Consider the following 18,663-nt stretch of genomic DNA (forward strand, 5'->3'; position numbering starts at 1 on the left):
TAGGGTGCACGCCTGGGTGACTCTAAAGAAATCGGTGTGTTTACCATGTTTTACTACATCTGGCAGTCAGGTCACAGCCACGCGTGTGTTCAAAAATGTCTGACAATTAGCTTTTTATCTGCCTGTCTTCTGGGGGCGAGTTCTGTTCACCTGCTTTGGAAGGAGCGAACAACGGACAGAAAAACCAACAGCCAGAACGCAGAATTACCCAGCCACTGGGTAAACACAACACTTCGGTGCCTCCCAATTAAGGAATGATGGACCTGCGAGCAAATGGGAAAGCGGGACGTACTGTGGACTGACGGGCGCTCGGTCCCTCGGCTCCACAGCCTCCGCTGACTGACTGGAGGCCCGACGGCAGCCCGGGCCAGCGAAGGCCGGCAGCCCTTCTCCTCGCGGGACGCTTCTGCACGGAGTTGTGACGACGGCGGAGAGCTGCGTCTGCTGCAAAATCCCTCAGAGAAATTAAAATTTAGGCGCTGTGTTTATCGGCTGGAGATACCACCAGGCGAACCCACAGCACCGGGGCTCCGCCAAACTGCGCCACGGCCTGCGCATGCGCGGCGCACCCCCCCACACACCGTGAAGGGGCGGGAGATTCTCCCGCCCCCCCCATGCGATTGGCGGCGCGCCCCCCTTCTTCCCGCCCCTTCGGGGAGCCACCGCCTTTGCCATTGGCCCCGCGGGTCGGCGGCGCCTCGCGGTTGGCTCCGGCGGTGCTGCGAACCGGCAGCGCTGTGGGCGGGGCGGCCCGCCGTTCGCCGTGAGGGGCGGGAGGGCCCCGGCCACCGCTGCCGCCGCCGCTTCCGGGTCCGTGGTGAAGCCGCCGCGGAGGACGATGGCGTAAGTGCGGAGGGGCGGCGGCGGGCGGGATCGTACTCCCGTTCCCACCGGATTGGGCCCAGTGCGGGTCCGCCGCGGGCTGGTTGAGGAGGGATCGGGCCCCGCCGGCGGCCCTGGGCCTGTCGGGCCCCGTCGCCGCCGGCGGCCTCCGTGAGGGAAAAGGCGACCGGGCGGCTCTGAGGGGCGGCAGCCGCCCCCGCTGCAGGAGGAGCTGGGGCCGGCGAGGGCCTCCGCCGTGCCGGGGAGGGGGCTGGGGGGCCGGGCCGCCCTTCTTACGCGCCCGCCGGTGCTGAGGCGGGGGCGATCGTCCTGTGCCGCCTCGTCGCCCCCCACTCCCCTCACAACGGGGCGTTGTGTTACCGGTCCCGGCGTGTCCCCCCTTTCCTCCGCCGGCCCCGTCCGCTTTCCGTGGAAGCGGTGGGAGAGGAAGCCCCTCCGGTTTCACAGGTTCCCGTTTTTTTGTTGCTTTTGGTTTGGTTTTTTGTTTTGTTTTTTTTTTTTCCCTTTGCGTATGTCTTTTGTAGGTTAACGCCGTGCAGAAAGGGTGTCAGGTCAGAGGACGGGAGTTCAGGCGCTTCCAGTTTTGTTTGGCCGGCGAGGAAAGTTTCACTCTTCCTTTCCCTGGCCGGTGAAAGACGGATCTCTGCCAGCGCCCGCCGTCCTTAGAGGGTTTAACACACACACACGCTCATCTGACACAAAACGCACCTGCTTTTTGACTTGTCCAAAGCTGTAACGATAACGTGCTTGCGCTTCACATTGTCAATAAAAAAAATCTGATGTAATTAATCAATACAACATGCTCGAACACATTAATACGGTGGAGGTGTATTTTGAAGATTAGTGTATAGCCGGTATCCTGGTCATAATCTATGTCTGGATTTGTTTCCTGTCTTAAGGCACATCTCCACAGCAACCTTCACGAAACTTTGGGAAAACTTCCAAAGTTGGTAGTTTGCTGCAACAGATGTATCTATCTATAGATAATTTTATCAGGTTTAATATGAGAAAAGACCACGATCGTTGCCATGGGAGTTCTTGTGTTGTGTAATTTGATTAGTTAATTCTACTTTTCTGGCTCTTTTTTTTTTTTTTTTTATTGTAGCTGTGCAGGTTTTTTTCCATTTTTTGTGTGTAAAATGTGATGACCAGATAAACAATTGGGCCAGAAATTTTGGCAACTGAGAAGAAAAACTGAAGTGTAGGAGGGAGTAGTCCTGTTGATTATAAAAGTATGTTAATAGGTTATTCAAATAGTCATTGGTAAAAGCAGTATTTAAGGTCCGATTAGGCAGTTGGCTCCAAATGGATGTTCAGGGATGTTCGCTTAGGATCATGGCCTGAATTTGCACAATTTGACAGTGTTCGTGAACAGGTTAGTGCATGAGTAGATTTTGCTCATGGTGCATTGTCTTGGGTTGATTGGGTGGAGGTACATGCACGTCCGGGACTTGTCTAGGGAGAGCTCTCATCCTTGTGTGTGGCATGCTGAACTAACTCGCCCCTTTTGGGTATGCCTTTAGAAAACTTTGGCATGTGAAATATGCATCAGCTGCTCTCTGGTAATTGCTCTTTTGCATAATTTTGTCCTGTGGGAAATAGGCAAAGTTTACTGCTCTTCATTAGCAGTGTTGCAGAGTTATCCTGTGTTTACGGTGGTGTTGAGACATACTACCTTCTCCTAGTAACTTTTTATCTTCTTACATAACTTCTTATAGCACTTGTTGCTGTGCCAAAATCTTTGGGTTGATTGTAGACTGGGACAGACACTAATGAGACCTATATGTAGTTCACTTAAGGATGATGGTGTATGTAGTCACAAGACCGATTTTTAGTTTGATTTATGGCAGATTTCCCCCTTTCTCCAAACCGTGACGGTGTGTCAGAGGAGAAAGTTAGAGGAAGTACTTCTGGAAAAATTCATATGTAAGGTGTAGAAGACTCAATTTCATAGAGTATTTCAGAGGTACAATGCTGAAGTTCAAATTAAAAAAAAAAAAAAAAAAAGGGGGGGGGGGGGGAAGTCATTGCCTTGTTGAGACCAGCCCCAAAAAAGAAATTTTTTTTTTTTTTTTTTTTTTAAATAGAGGAGTGTGCATAAGGGAATTTCTTTTTTTCCTTTTTTTTTTCCTACTGTTATGAGCCTTTAGGTTCTGTTGTTTGGGTTTTTTTGGTTTTGTCCTTTTTTTTCTTCTGCAGCATCAACAGCTGGCAATGTAAGCAGGAAAACAACCCTCTCTCCTGAACAAGTCTGGGAGGCAAGGTTAAACAACATATTTTTATTTTTTTTTAAATTAAAATGAAATGAAAAATCATCCAAAGTTCAGTTAGGCATTCCTAGGCTAGCAGTTGAGTGATGCAAAGAGTACTGTATGTTGGTTGCCATAGCAAGAGTTTCTTTGATTTCTTCTGTATTAAAACATGTCCTGTACTACTAAAAGTAAATAAACAAAAATATGTCACTTCTGCAGTTTTGGACACCGGATCAGTAGATACTAGATTTTTCTTCTGTTTTCTCTCGCTGCTCTCAGAAGAGTGTTAGATTTTGTTTTAAATTTTTTTTACTGTAGATGCTTCTCTGGTGGTTTCAGTTTCTCTGTTAGGTAAAATAAATCTCGTCAGGTAGGCTACTGTAAGAATGATTCTTATCTTACAGTTCCTTTGAATATACTTTAATTTTCATTTAGTTAATTTTTAAGTAAATGTGTTATTTACTAACGTAAGCTGCTGTAGCGCAAATGTTTTTCTAACTAAGGCTGTTCACACACTGGTTTAACTAGGTGTGACTCTCTTCTGTGCTCTGTTTTTAGTTCAGCTGTTTCCGCTGGAGGTGGTAGCAAGATTTCATTAGTGTAATTAAAGCATTAGCTTAATTTGTTTACAGTTTACCGCTATTGTTACTTCAAGCACTAGCAGAGGGGGAAGAAAATAGGCCTGAATCTTAGTTATTAGAAAAAGAGCTGCTGGTGTTTAGTTCAGTGTAAAGTATGAAGCCAGTGCAACATGTCAGATGGCAGAATTGCTGTGCGGCTGCTGTCACTTAGCTTATTTTTTTTGTACATGTGATTTTTGAGAACAACTTTCCTTTTCTTCCTTCCTCTTTCCCTTGTTTGTTGATTAAAGAATAGCTGAGCTTCCTAAGCTGTGCTGGGACGGATTTGAAGTCTTCGGACCTAACTGGAGTGTTTTGGGAAAGGTGCCAAGGTTGGCAGCTTTTTGTTTTGTGAAATGTGCCTAATGTGTATCTGGGTGCTGACAATGTCATGATACCTTCAGAGGAAAACTCAGCTGAGTTGTGTTTATGTTTGTGAGATTCCTTTCTACTATCATTTAATTATCTAAAGCTCTGATTTCATAGCAGCTGTTGCTGGAGACCCTTTGAAAGAAAGTGATGGAGTTGGTGGGATGCAAAAATGCCATTTCTTTCCTTTTCTCTAAGGAACTGCTGTGGGTATGGCTCCTTTACTGGAGATGTGAAGCATCCAGGTGTATTATCTATGTTCACTTATTGAGACCAGGGGAATTTCCCTCCTGTTGTTTAATGTATCATTTTGGGTGTAATTGTGACTCTACTGTCTTGTAATTGCTGTAGAGGTTGGGAGTTGAGTATCCTCAGAACGGTAGTTAACCTCTAATAACATCAATTAACATATATTCGATCAATGCTCGATTTCTGTGAAAATCTGAGGAATATGTCTGATGAATTTCAGCTCCTGGTTTATTCCCCCCCCATGAATTCTAGTAGTAATAAGGGCATTGGCAGCACCCATTATTTCCCTACCTGCTTCATAACCGTATTAAAAGTGTTTATTCTCAATATCATGAAATGCTAGTTTTTTTCCGCACCTTTGGATACCAGTTTTATTCAGCTGTTTATACAAGGTGTGCCAGGAAAAGAGTGTTACAAAGGATGTGATAAATAGACATTTCTTCTTTTTTCTCCTTTTCTTATGCAGCTCAAGACTCCTATTACCCTAATGCTCTTGGGCACTGAATAAAATACCTGTTGTCTTCATCCTCAGCTATAGGTACAGGACAGACCTTTTTCAGGTGGGTTGTTGCTCCCTAGGCTGCAGCTGTCTGCCAAGCAACTGCACTCTGGTGACCAAGAGCCTGATGACTGGGCTTATGTTTTTTTGTCTGTCAACTCTTTTCATACAGGCATGCTTTCTGTAAATTTTTAATGGCTTTGTTCAAGCAGTGTTTTTTTTTCCTCAGTGTTAATCTGTCAGGCTGAGGTTAAAACTAGTTTACCTATTTGGTGTGATTGAAATGTATTTATAAAGATTTGAAGCAGCTGCTTTTGAGTATTTGGTGCTTTAGGGATAGCATATTTGCTGTGAAAATTGGATCGAATTTGGTATACTAGAAGCAGGCTGGAAATGAAGTGCATCCCCCAGGATTATAACATCCCTTGCATCTTTTTAGTACTGAGGAAAGCAGATCAATGTGTGACACAAGTAATTAAAATTAATTTTTTAAGTCTGTTAAGTGTGTGTTTCTGCTGTAAAGAAAGCCTGTCTGATCAGGAGGAGCAAATCTACAGCAATATTGAACCCTCACATCTTCAAGCCAGTCCACTATATGCTTTGAACATGCCAAGTGCTCTAAACATGCACAACCTGAAAAGCAGGCCCCAAGTATTCCAGTTTGGGCATCATAAATAAAGGATTTGGCCTTTATCTCTCCTTACTTCATACATCTCATTTGCAGAAAGAAGACTACATAACCCCTTAAAGGACTGCTGTGAAATAAATACAAGTATTGGGATTCTGTCACTTCAGTGCCACAGGATCCTCTTCTTCTCCTGTCCTCCTCCCAGGAGAAAGCTAATATGTTTTGTATGTATTAACATGGTATGTGGTAAATGAGAGCCACGAGTGACATACTGAAGAGTAAAGATGTGCTTAAAAAAAAAAAAAAAGATGGGGGGAAAGGCAGGTAAGCCAAAACACTTGCTATGGTTTAGGACTATTCCAGCATGTTAACTGAGCTTATTGTCACAAAACAGTAGAGACCTTGAGAAAATACTATAAACAAGCGCAGAGAGGTAAATGTGAAGTTCTGAAGTTCTCTTCCTCTTTGGTGGATTTTCTTTCTTGTATTAGCAGGGTTGGTTAAGACTCAGTTTCCCACTCAGGCTTAGATTTGGAATGTATACTGTTACTTTAGAAGAATACAGTAGCAGGATGAATGTAAATTACAGACTCCTCAACCTATGGGTCAGTGTTAGAGTGCAACAGTTAATGTTTTGTCTGCTTGCAAAGTCATTTTGCAGGCAGGAATAAATGCAACAGAGGGTGGCTTGAGTGCAGGCAGCTGAGAGGTAGGCATGATTTAAATCTATGGGTATAATATATAGGATGTGGAAGATGAAGGCAGTTAGGTGCAGAACGGTCAACAGAAAGAAATGCTGGTTACTGAAAGCAGCTAATATCTGTCCTGAAAACTCGGCATCTCTTCCTCGTAACAAACATGATGATCCAGATCTTGCCTCTCATTCTCCATGCTGTATAAATGCACAAGGGCATTATAAACAGTGTGTACTACTTCAGTCTCTGCGTGTATCCCCTTTCTATTACACTAATTCATATGGCCAAAATTGCTTCATAATTTAAGTGGATTAAGCACCTGGTTCATCTGAGATGCATACCGAGAGCCCACATCTAGTGCAGGTGTTGCTGCTGCCTGTTTCTGAGTGGTTAAACTTTCATTGCCATCATCCTCTTCCTCAGGTGATTTGATCAAGGCTGAAGGGTGCCCTGACAAAAAAAAAAAAAAAATCAGTGTGGGCAGCATGTTTAAGGATCAGCTGTGGAGCTCCAAAATGATGTATTGACATATGATGACTGATGGGGGATTCCTGAGTTTATTTGCATGCAAATAGCAAATGTAGTCCAGAAAACTTCCAAGGATATCCAATTTATGGTTCTGGGTAGTGATGACAAAAAAAGATGAACACTGTTTAAGCAACTAAGTATCAGGATCCCATGACTTGCAGTCTCTGAGTTGTCTTGCTGCAGTCTTGTTTGGAACATAATGATATTTAATGTCCTGTCTCAGTATCATGTAACATTGGGTGATAATTTCTTAGGAAAAAGTGCCAAGTTGCTTTCTTGAGAGATGAAATAGTGTTTGTGTTTGTTAAGGTGGTAGGCAGTCCTCACCAATTGACAGCACTTCCACCGTGGTCTTGATCACAAAAGAGTGACCGTGTTGCCTCTTTGTAAGAAAGGGAAAAAACCAAGTTCTTTCTTCCTTTTTGCTGAAAGTGTTGATTTTTGTTTCTCTGGTTACCCTGTCATTCACGGGTTAAAGGCTCTTGGAGGCTGCCTGCAGAGGCATCATCTGCTTCATAATACAAGTTGACATGTGGGTTTTTTATTAAGGTACTGCAAATGTCTTGAAGCAAATGACACTGCCATTATGTGATTTAATTTGCTGTTGTAACGTCCCTTTTAAAACAAAGGCTTATTTTTTAAGGTGTGTGTGTGATGCTTATTATTCCTCTTTGTAGGGGAGCTAAGTTAGTGGCTTCTTTATCATCACTACTGGAAGCAATGTCTGGTGTTTTGGTGTTCGGGGGGTTTTTTGTTTGTTTGTTTCTGTTTATTGCTTTCATGTTCTTTCTTCCCTATTCTATTCCTTCTTACAGAAGAGGTAGCAAACAGATTGTTAGCACTTATTCTTGGGACTCTACTCGTGTTTTAGTTCAAAACATAGGCTCTTAAGTCATGGTACTGTATTTACCCAAATGTAGGGGAGAAACAAGTGCATTAAAGGCAGGTTTCTTCAACTTTTTCCACATTTTGTTTTCAAGTTATAATAGTGAGAGGCAGTATGGATATCATAGGAAAAACTGGATAAATTGTTAGTTTATTGCTAACACTTCTAAATACTGACTGTTCCGAAGATGTTTTGCTGCTCAAAAACTAAGGTCTTACCAATGTTATTTAGTTTTATGTTCTAGAGCTCTTGATGGAGAGCATCAGAGACTTCATAAAGAAAGGAAATAAAGTCTACTAAGTTTTTTTGAGGTTGAATACTGACAGGAAGACAGGCTGCCAGGAGCTGGAAGGTGTTTAAAAAAAGGAGGAAAAAAAAAAAAAGCAGAATTAATGCTTATATGCCTATCTTCCTGTAAGAAGGCTTGCCAGATAACATCCAAGGGAGAAGACTTCAAATGAAACTAATGCAAGTAAAATATTGCTGTGTAATTACAGATGTTATGGAGATGAGCTACTCCCTGTTAATCACACTTAATTAATACAACCCAGTTGCAAAGTGATTTATGGGTGGTTTGAGTAAGTGTTTAAGATCAGAAGGACTGGTTTTCTGCTCTTTATAACAGAGATACTATGTAGTCACTTTTTATAAGATGATGCAAATCCATCCTTAAGCAGAAGAATTAATGGACACAGTTGATTAGGAGGTTATGGGAATTTTCCATAACTCCTGAAGGTGTCTGCTTCGGCCTTTCCTTCCACAGGGGCATGGGGTTCAGTCTCATGTTGTCTCATATTCCCTTTTTGAATGTTAGAAGGCTTAATACAGACTCATTTTTACTTGTATGTTCAGTTACTTTTTGACTTACTGCTATGGTACAACAGTTTTATAAATTTATTTGCTATTATATGCTGTATAGTGCATTCAGGGTACTAAATTTGGAGAGTGTATTCTCGCATTCTGTAATCCGTTTTAGGGAGGTACATGCCTAGAAACTCTGTTTCAGCAGAGAGGAGTGGAAGTGTTTCTGGAGCTCTAGAGTAGAAGAAAGGGTAGCTGAGTATCATGAAGATGTTATTGAAGAAATAAAACCAGTAAATTCATATTTGTGTGAAACAGACTGTTAGAGGTTATTTAACAGGGTACATACTCAATTTTCTCCAAACCATACTGTGCTTGTTATTAATTTTGGTTTGTTTTTGGTTTTGTTTTTTTTTTGCCTTCAGTTCTATAGGTGCTGGTGCAAAAACAGTTTAGCAATGGATCAAAGAAAAAATGATAGTTTTGTCCCAAGTATCACACAGTTGGAAGACTTCCTAACAGAACATGACTCCAATGTTGTTTGGCTGTTAGTAGGTAAGGTGAATCTATTCTGTTTTGGTTAAATGTTTTTTCGTGTGTGTACTTTTAAACATGCTTCTCTAAATGTTGGCATACCAATATAAAATTTCTTACCAAATTACATCACAATGTTGAAAACAGTTTTTTATTTGTCATACAGCTGCTTAGTGAAGTATAGCAATGCTGCTTAAGTAATTAGGAAAGAAAAAGTACAGAACTGTTTCCAATACTAATTGTGCTGCAACACTTGGGAGATAAGTCCAGTGTGCAAAGGACGATGCTCTGCAATTTTAACTCTGCAAAATAAGAACTCAGTGAGAACTTCTCTCCATGAAATAAGTTTTTTCTAACACCAGAGTAAGCTGGTGATTAACTGTAATACCATAAGAAAGGATTAGCATTGTAGCACATGACAGGCAGATACAATAACTTTGTTATACCAATATGTACCTATCTGCCATTTAATATGGTATAGTTTGAAAAGTGATATAAAGATTATTGTGTTTAATGACATAACTTCTAGACTAAATGGTGTGCCACAATAAGCCTTTAAGCCAAACTATTGTGTACTCGGTTATGGGCTGCTTTTGTAAATGTGCCTGATTTAGGTATGCTCATGTTTTTATAACACTAGTGCCATTGTTTATATTTGGGTAGGTACTTCTTTTATTTTCTGAGCCTATGAACATGTGGATCAGGGACAGCAAAATAAAAACTAAGTTGTATTCAGGTCTGGATGAGAGTGCTAGAAGTGTGTGATGAATTCGTACTTTTCCAAAGGTAGAGAATGCCTGCTTTTCAACCTTGATTCTTGGACCTGGAATGAGGGGCAGCACAGGAAAAATAACTTTGTTTTGACTTCTGGGATGGTAAAGCATGGCTATTGACATATTGGAATTATTTTTCAGTAGGCCAAACTGAATGAAAAGGACATAGGCAAACTAGCTGAGGGTGCTTTCTAAATATTATTTCTTTCACTTTTTACTACGTTGACATGGAAAGCTTCTACTCAACGTAAAATTCTAAATGTAATCAAGATGAAAATAATGGAATGACCATGCTGATAGTTGCTCACGGTAAAATGTGGAACAGATGCAGAAAAGATCTGAAAAATTTGTCCCTGGAAGCTTTGACTTGAGAATTAGAGATGTTTGGGTCTTTCATGAAAGAATAAAAGTGTCAAATTGCAGCCTGCAGAATTTTCTTTTTCTGTTTTTCCCTCTCTGCGCTGGATTCCTGGAGCAAACTACTAGTAGTTCTACTTGGAAAGTATGTAGGATATAAGCAATTCCATTTAACAGCTATAATTTAAACCAAAAGCTTTGCTTAGCTTTCTTATTATCTTGAATATATTAAACTTACAAATTTCTGTTTCATAGAAGGGTGGATGGAACTTCAAGAAATAATATAGTCCATCCCCTTTTTCTACAAGCAGAATAACCTATATAGAATTATGCAGTTTTGGGGAGCTGCTGATCCCTTAAATTGTAAGAAACCACCTGCTATTCCAGAAACAATGACACAACAGAAAAAGCTGGGTAGCCTCCTGTTGTTATGAGGTTTGGATAGAAACATATTCAAGTAATATTTATTAACTGACCCAGTTTCAACCAGCCTTTCCTCCTTTGCTTTCATCTGCTGACCTATGGCATCCTGTTTTAAGAGAACAAAAAATTATGTCAATAGTTTCTTCTCCTGAATCCTGGAACAGCTAACTATTGATCGCTGTAAAAGACGTGATGAATTAAAAATCACATGCAGTAAAACTTTCCAAATGTAATTTCCAAACTGTAGTTTCACTGAAGAGGCTTTTAAAATCAAGAATATAATAATGAGATGAATAGAGTTTATGGGATCTGTCACTTAATAGCAGAGACTAAATTTGCTGAGGAGAAAGAAAAGGCTACAATTTGTGGCAGAGGTGAGACTAGTGGTAAAGGCAGTGGATTAGGACCGTAATGTCTGGAAACTGCACTAGTTTGCTGATTTTTCTCAGTATATGTCACCTTAAGAGGGTACCTTCTTGGCTTTAGGTATGTAGAAGTTAAGTGTCTAGTTGAACTTTAATCTTGAATTAAGTTTTGTTACTGGAATGAGACCCTCTGAGCATGAGTCATTCCACCTTTCTCCCTACATTGATGGTGGACCAGCAGTGAGTAGCTTACTCATCTGAAAGCGAGGGGAGGTAAATGCTGTCCTTGCAGTATGCCTTCACTGAATGCCAAGAGCAGTTTCTTTCCTGGGGTGTAGCTTTAACCCTCCCTGCCTTGTTCCTGTGTAATCACCCACACAGATTTGATTTGTTTTACATGTCAGACAGCTTACCTGCCCAAGTGTATGAGCTACTTGAATTTCGGCCACACTGGATCCATTTTCCAGTAAGGAAAAGACAAAGTCTTGCAAGTCTGTCTCTTCTACCTTCTCCTCATCTTTCAACAAAGCACAGGTGTTACAAAGCAGTGGAGCATCCCACTGCAAAAAAAATTAAGGGGCAGTAAAAGGACAGGTTGTGTTTGTAACTTTTTTGTGGGGTTTTTTTTTTACTTTCTGCAGAGTGAAGGCGTCATACCTGTATGCCTTTCTGCACTTCAGATTTCCCATAAAAGGCACAAGAAATCTAAGCTTTTCAGTATAAAGTGTATACATAAAGGAAAAACTTCTGTTACAAAGTTCAGTTAGTATAATGTGTAGAGTTACTGCAAATACAAAAATTGCTTTCTTTTCTACTCTGCTTTGGATGAAACAAACTGGTAATTATCAGTAAAATGAGTTAGAACTAGTCTGTTCCCTGGCAGTCCCATTCCTTTTGGATTTGTCCTTCTGGAAGCTTTCAGAACCCTTGTAGTTGGAAATAGGTTACTAGCTCTTAATCAACTAAAGTAAAAATTACTTTGGGGATTAGCAGACCTAATTTTTTTTTTTTTAAAAACATGTTTCTCATTGGATTGCTATTTCCTTTTTTTCCCTATCAAATTCCATGCTTGCACTGTTAACAGATTTCTGCTAACCCAAGGACTGGTTCATTTCTCTCAGGATACAGCAACTTAGGAAATGGTTTCATATGTGATAATGTTGTTTCCTGTGCCAAGATATGAAAGACTAGAAATCTGTTTTACAGTTCATGGTGTGGAGAAGGCAGGAAAAGGAATGTAGTATGACTTTTGTGGTGGTTTTTGGTTTCTTTTAGGGTGTTTTGAAATAAATGACCATGTGGGATAATCCATGTTATTATTTGATCTATGAAATTTAACTACTTGGATGATAAGGGATGTAATGACATATGTGGTGCCTTTTTGCAGGTCCTCTGGAGGACAGGGTTTTTAATATTGAGGAATGGAAAAGCAGTGAAGAATCTATATTTTTCTGAACTTTGCCTTTCCCCTTTTCCCCTTTTCCCCGTCTCCCATGTCTTCACATCCTTCTCATACCATCTCTCTGAAAACACTCATTAAAGTGTCCCATCAGTTTCAAATTTTTTTGGAGAGTAGGAAGAACATTCTTGTGCTTTATAGTCTTAATAGGTAAGGCTTTTATCTAGGTCAGCATACTTTAAAAAATAATTGAATTCATTTTAATCTTTCAACAGCTACAATATTGTCTTGTGGATGGATTATCTACCTAACTTATTATAATTCCCGGAATATTGGACTCATTTTAACATTGGTTCTTAACAGATTATATAAACATGGCTACATCCATATTGGTAAGTTATGATTACTGTAATGCCGCTGTTTATCTACTCTTTTTATTATACCTCAATTTGCTAAAAACTCAAAGTAAAATCAAAGTGTTCCTTTGTTAGTGTAATTTGAAAATTATAAGCATGGATTTAATTTAAGAAGAAAAAAATTCAATATCATGCTTTAGGGCAGGATTCTTGGTGTAGGTAGAAAAACACCCCCTTTTTCATTGAAGTCTCATTATTTTATATTAAAGTTGCCCTGACAGGTTTTTTAACTTTGAGTCAAGTTTACTTTTTTTTTTTGTTTGGTCTCTATACTTTGTGTCCTTAAAATCTGTACGTTTTCCATTACCCCTTTTTCAAAGCCCTGTAATTGTAATGGTTAGTGTCCTAAAAGGAGAAGATTGACCTCAGTCCCCCATGGGACCTGCCTGATCCGCTTCTGAATTTGCCTCATAATTTGGTGTTAAGGGGTGCAACCTCCCACTCCCCCGCACCTTTGAGGCTGGTTATACAGCACCTGAACTGTGGGTTGCAACTGCTGGAGTGGGCTCAGAGAGGCACAGTGGAGCCTCAAGCCTCAACTCCCTGTTACAGCAGTGTCCTTGCTTTCTAAATAAGCTGTCAGAACAACTAATCATGTTAATCCGTAGTGGGACTGTGATATGTAGAATTTATACTGTCTAGAACATTTGCATCAAAATCCATTAACTTTTTTTTTATATTTTAAAACATTTTTGAATAAAACAGGTCAGTACAAATCACTTGGGCGCTCACCCACATTACAAAAATATCTGGTGCTGAGTCACAGAGGGCTGTGTCCCACAACCTCACTCTGACTGAACTTTTAATTTTTTTTCAGTTATTCTTCCATGTCTTCCTCTATCTGCTTCCCAGAATGACAGTGACTTTAGTTCTGGACTTTTTCTGCAACTATTGATCATAAATGTAGTGAAAACTTAAAAAAACCCCACCCACCCATACCTGCCTGCCAAAGAGACCCCTGCAATAATTTGCTTATGTCCTCAAGAATTTAAGAACTGTAATCCAAACCATCTTCAAATCCAACTTTTTGAACAGCAATGTAGATGAAATACTTATTGGCTGCTACACGTGATCTATGGGCTTTTATTAAAATTTCTCTGTGAAATTGCTATTAAGACAGCTGGACATAGCTGACCAAATATATGGTGTTCTTTATAAACTTAATCAGTAAGAAGAACATAACATTAATTAAATCCCATGATTTACAGCTTGGCTTGAATCAATTAATGGTGGGGTTTTGGGTTGGGTTTTTTTTGTTTGTTTTTTAAATCAGGGTATACTTAACTTTCAGTGGGTGAGGTGAAAAGCCTTAGGAAAAATATGAGCTATTGCATTACCTGCTGGTCTTTTCATGCTTATTAATCCTTCCTGCTGTAAACACGATTTGTCATAATAATTGGACTGAAAACTTTATAGCCATTTAAAATTTGAAAAATTATTTTGTCAGGAATCTTTATTTCTCTAACTATGGTCTTGCATACAATGGCTTGATACTACAAATGTTCAAAATAGCTTTCCTAACTCTTCACAAGCTTCGCAAGGTACCTGAATGTTCCTGAGTGACTAGTGTGTCTTAGGGGGTTGCTTGTATTCTTGAATGGTGCCAAATCCAGCACTTTTTAAAGTTTTGTACTTTTTGTCTTGTATGTTCTGAATCTCTGACTTCCCTTCTCCTCTGAAAGTCAGTGTGTTTTCAAAGGGAAAACTCAAGATACTCAGTAAACCCATTTCAGATAATTGTATACTATGTTCTTCCTGTTCAGAAAATAAAGCATCAACAACTTTAGGCTAATGTCTGATAAACACTGTTTTGCGCACTAGGTTCCTTTTCATTCTCTGTGCTGTCTGGAAAAGTCATGGTTCGCGAAATCTATTTTATCACAGAAGACATGTCTATCAGGTACAGATTTCCAAGGGGGTGCCTCTTCTAAGTAGTGATTTCACATACAGTGAATGTATATGTCTAAATAGCACATATCAAAATACCATCTGACTAATGAGCAATAAATATATTTATAAATGTTAAAAATAAACTGATTCTTTTGATGGTAGTATTTAGACATTCTTAGATACTTGTTAACTCGTTTGCTGGTTGAGCATTATCAATTGGAAGTGAGTACTGGACAAGATTCTAGTTGTCCTTAATATTTGAGAAAGAAAACACTTTAGAGTTTGAAGGAGAACTGTTTTTTCATTAATGTCTTTCACTCCTTCATGCTCCCGCTCTTAAGTCTGGCAGATTCATTTTGGCTGAGTAGTTTGCATTTATCTACTGGAATTGAGAATAATTTGTTTCATGAACGACCCACTAGTGAATAGTTTGTAATTTTGTTTCTTACTGTTAAATTTTGAAAGCCTTGAGAAGGGAATGGATATGGGGTTGTATACAAGTTCCGCTAATGCAGTAATTGTATAATATTATACTGTATGCTTTATGCTGTAATGCTTCATGCTTTAATATTGTTTGTACACTATTGCAACTGGAGATCTCTGCACTGCATAAGGCAACGTGTCATGCAGCTGCATGTAGGATTTTGGATTATCACTCTCTTAACTTCTGTTTTATCTGATTTATTTGATGTAGAATTCAAGATGGATTTATCATATTTCGCTGGTGGAAGATGTACAACCCTAAGCAGAAACAGCATGGTAAGTTTCTCAAAAAGGTTTCAAAGTTTAAGTTTACAGGTAGCCTGCAGAAAAATACTTTCTTTGCACAATCACATGTGTGTAATTGATTTGTTAATATGTACCTGAAGCACATTGAATCATCAGAAGGTATGGGTTCTTTTAACTGGTTGATCTGTGTTAGTAGACTAGAACACCACGATGAAATAAATACAGGATTCATTATCAGGGACTTGGACCCTTCTTAAGACAAACCATTATCCTTAATAGTAGCCTTCATTATCTATAGTCTAAGCATAATTGACCTTGTACTGAAGTTTGTAACTATAATAAATGGAGACTTCTTATGTTCTGGAAGTGATTTTAGTTTCAAGTTTTAGAGTTGTGCTGTCAGTATGTTAGCAAAAGTGTTATGGGGATGTTAGGGGATGTTCTTTAGTATTTGATAACCCTGTGTCTTGATGACATCTGTGGTGATAGAAGTTTTTCCTTATCTCTGGCTGAAGAAGGATGATTAACACCAGATGCAAGAGATTAATTGTATCTGCGAGAAAACATAAGTAGCCTGGTGATGTGTGCTTAGTCATTTATAGGATTAGAATCTGGTTGAATGAGTCTCAGGTCCTGCCTCTCTTGATTTTTGAAGTGTCACAGCTCTATTACTGATTCAAGGAGGTCCAGAAATGGCAACTGTCTACAGTTGAGGAGGGCACTGATTGAGAGGGTCATTGAACTTTGGAGGGCTTTTTTTTTCCCATCTCCCCTTTGGAAGTGGCGTCTGATGGTGTGAAGCCTCTTAGACTTGTCAGCAAGCTTGTACAGCTGTTGCTTTGTCAGTACCAACTCAACAGTGGTAGGAGTACTGCATACACATTATGCAGGTAAATAGGAGACACTGTTCAATCAGGTGATACGAGTTGGGAGGAGCTGCTCACTTCTTTTTATTGAGGCATTACTAAGCCTCTAAGGTGATAGGACACAATTCAAGTTCTTTATACTGTAAGATGACTAATTCAAAAAGTGGAAGCTAGTCTTAGAGTTAATTAGATTTTTCCAACCACAGGTTATTGTCCAACAGGTTTTCATAGAATTTTCTTCATCTGCTAGTTAAAACATATTTCTCTAGTGGCTTACAGAATGAAAAAATGAGTTGAACTTAATGTAATAAAAATAGTTGTGTCTGTCTTTATGGTGGTATTTTTGCTTGGCAGTATTGCAAGGCTTTAACCATTTCTGCTGGCATTTAAGACTGCATAATTAGTGGACAAATAATCCAAGTAACCAAGGAGGTCAGAGGTGTATAGGTCTGACAACGAAGTAATGTGAATAAAATACTCTCTTAAAGAATTACTCTTTTTCCTAGGAAAAATAACCTTGCTCACTTCACGTTTTGATTATTTAGCAGAGATACTTTCATTTTTTACCTTAAAGGAAAAATAAAATCTTCAGTGATTCTTAGCCTATTGTAGTATATTCTTCCCGATACTTTTTAATCTTCTTAATTGCAACAGAAATACCTGTACCTGACCAAACCGTGAAGGCTGCTGGTAACTTGCATCTTAAAGTTTTATGTTTTGTTCAAGGATTACTCCCTTGCAGCTGTCACACAGAATGATTGGAAAACCTGTTGTAGCTAGATATTACTGGTGCATAGCTTTGCTTCAGATCCTTTTTAATAAAACAAAAAAACAAAATAGCGCTGAGACTTTCCTATAGAAAAACACAGAGGCTGAATCAGGGCTATTAACAATTTAAAAATCCCACCAAATTTTTATGAAAATACAAGCCTTAAATATTTTAATATTTTTGTTTGGAAAAAATACATCTTATGAAGACTTACATATAAGCAATAATGATTAGTTTCTGAGTGTTTTGGTTTTTTAGTTTTTTAAGTTCTGTAACTGAAGTGCAGAGTGCTCCTAACAATAATGTGAAACACAACAGCAATGGGATTTTGCTTTTCATAGTGCTGATAAACTTAAAGTCCTGTTAGTGTAGAAATAATGTAACCTCATTTGATTTTTTTTCTGAGAGATATTAGATTATTAGGGGAGGGTTTTTTGTGCACAAAGGGGAGGCTAGTGAAGGATCCTGAAATACTTGGAGACCTTAATAAGGTGTCCAGGGACACCTTAAATTTCCTAAAAGCTATCTTTGTTCAAATGCGTATGAAGCTTGTATCTGTCTCCATCTCCTGAAGGAATGTGCTGAAGGTAGTGCAGACTCCATTCCTTACCGATCTTGTGGGAGGAGAACAACTAGAAATACATTCATATATTCAGAGGTTTTAGAACCAGTAAAGGCTTCAGCGTTAATCCAACCCAGTCGTACAAGTTGTAAAGTTTTCCCTGGAAGTGCAATAAGTGACCTTTTAAAAAGATTGAGTGTTGATGAGTACTTGACATGTTCAATAATTTATACCAAAGTAAAATTGTCTTTAATGCTGGGAATTACATATTCAGTCTTGATATAACTTCAGCTTCCAGGTTGTTGCTCCTGTCAGTAATAAAAATCCAGTATTGTTCCACCTGTGCATGGAACATGTTCGCGTTATTGGGAATATTCTTCCCTGATAACTGCTTTCTAATCACATGGCTTCTCAGCCTTCTTCCTGAGGAGCTGAAGAGTGTGGCAGTGCCTGCCAGTCACTGCTGACCTGCTGAGATCCACTGACTTTGCAAGTCTTATGAGGATACACAAAGAAATAAAAACTGAGCGAGGAGCAGGATCTGAGGTTTGTCAGAGAAGAGTGAAGATTATTAGGAAAAAGAGGGCAAACTTGGAGAACAGTTTCCTTTTTTCTGGTGTATGTGCTTTGCAAAATGCTTTATGGTATACTCCTCCTATTGAACTTCTGGTAGTCAATTTGTGTTTATGATCAAAGGGTAGATTACAGTAAGGGATGCTAAGAAGCGTTACTATTAAACCTTTGTGTCAGAAAAAGGAAAAATAAATATGCTTTGCATTCTGGGGTTTTTTTTCCCCCATGCTTTCTAAAGCTAAGAGAATTATTTTGTTACCGTTTTTCTGAGAAGAGGAAAAACTAATCTATCAAAATTGATGCATTGTCTACCTGCCCACTGGAATCTAAAGTAATGTTGCTGTAAGACTTGGGTTGCACTGTAATTTGTGAATGTTTCTCATAAAGACTTAATCACAGTTCCTTGCATAAGAGAAGGTTTGAACCACAAAAAGTTTGGATAATGATTATTGATAACCTGTAGTGAAGTTGCACTTCCTGCTGTGGTTTTTTAAAAGTTCCTCAGTTTGACCTAGCAAGTGCAATCTGTTTTTCATCACGGCACTATGTTTGTACTAGGCATGTCATACCAATGTTGAAAGAACTTCATAGAAAAAGTCAAGCATGTGGGTTGTCTTTCTGTCTGGATGTTAAGTTA

The 18,663-nt window shown here is 39.4% G+C and overlaps 1 protein-coding gene across 3 annotated transcripts in view; it reads left to right on the forward strand.

Moving 5' to 3' along the window:
- The first annotated feature begins 784 nt into the window (after window positions 1-784).
- KIAA1109 (KIAA1109 ortholog) overlaps window positions 785-18,663 on the forward strand; it is a 126,053-nt gene continuing 108,174 nt past the window's right edge. For all 3 annotated transcript variants that reach the window (XM_010575572.1, XM_010575573.1, XM_010575574.1), the window contains exons 1-5: window positions 785-843; window positions 8,796-8,925; window positions 12,497-12,613; window positions 14,459-14,537; window positions 15,222-15,286. In XM_010575572.1, the coding sequence (XP_010573874.1) occupies window positions 8,829-8,925; window positions 12,497-12,613; window positions 14,459-14,537; window positions 15,222-15,286 (358 nt within the window). In that variant the 5' untranslated portion in view covers window positions 785-843; window positions 8,796-8,828. The remainder of the gene's footprint in view (window positions 844-8,795; window positions 8,926-12,496; window positions 12,614-14,458; window positions 14,538-15,221; window positions 15,287-18,663) is intronic.

This window comes from Haliaeetus leucocephalus, unplaced genomic scaffold (genome assembly GCF_000737465.1).
Source record: "Haliaeetus leucocephalus isolate CR32 unplaced genomic scaffold, Haliaeetus_leucocephalus-4.0 Scaffold484, whole genome shotgun sequence".
Lineage (NCBI taxonomy): Eukaryota > Metazoa > Chordata > Aves > Accipitriformes > Accipitridae > Haliaeetus > Haliaeetus leucocephalus.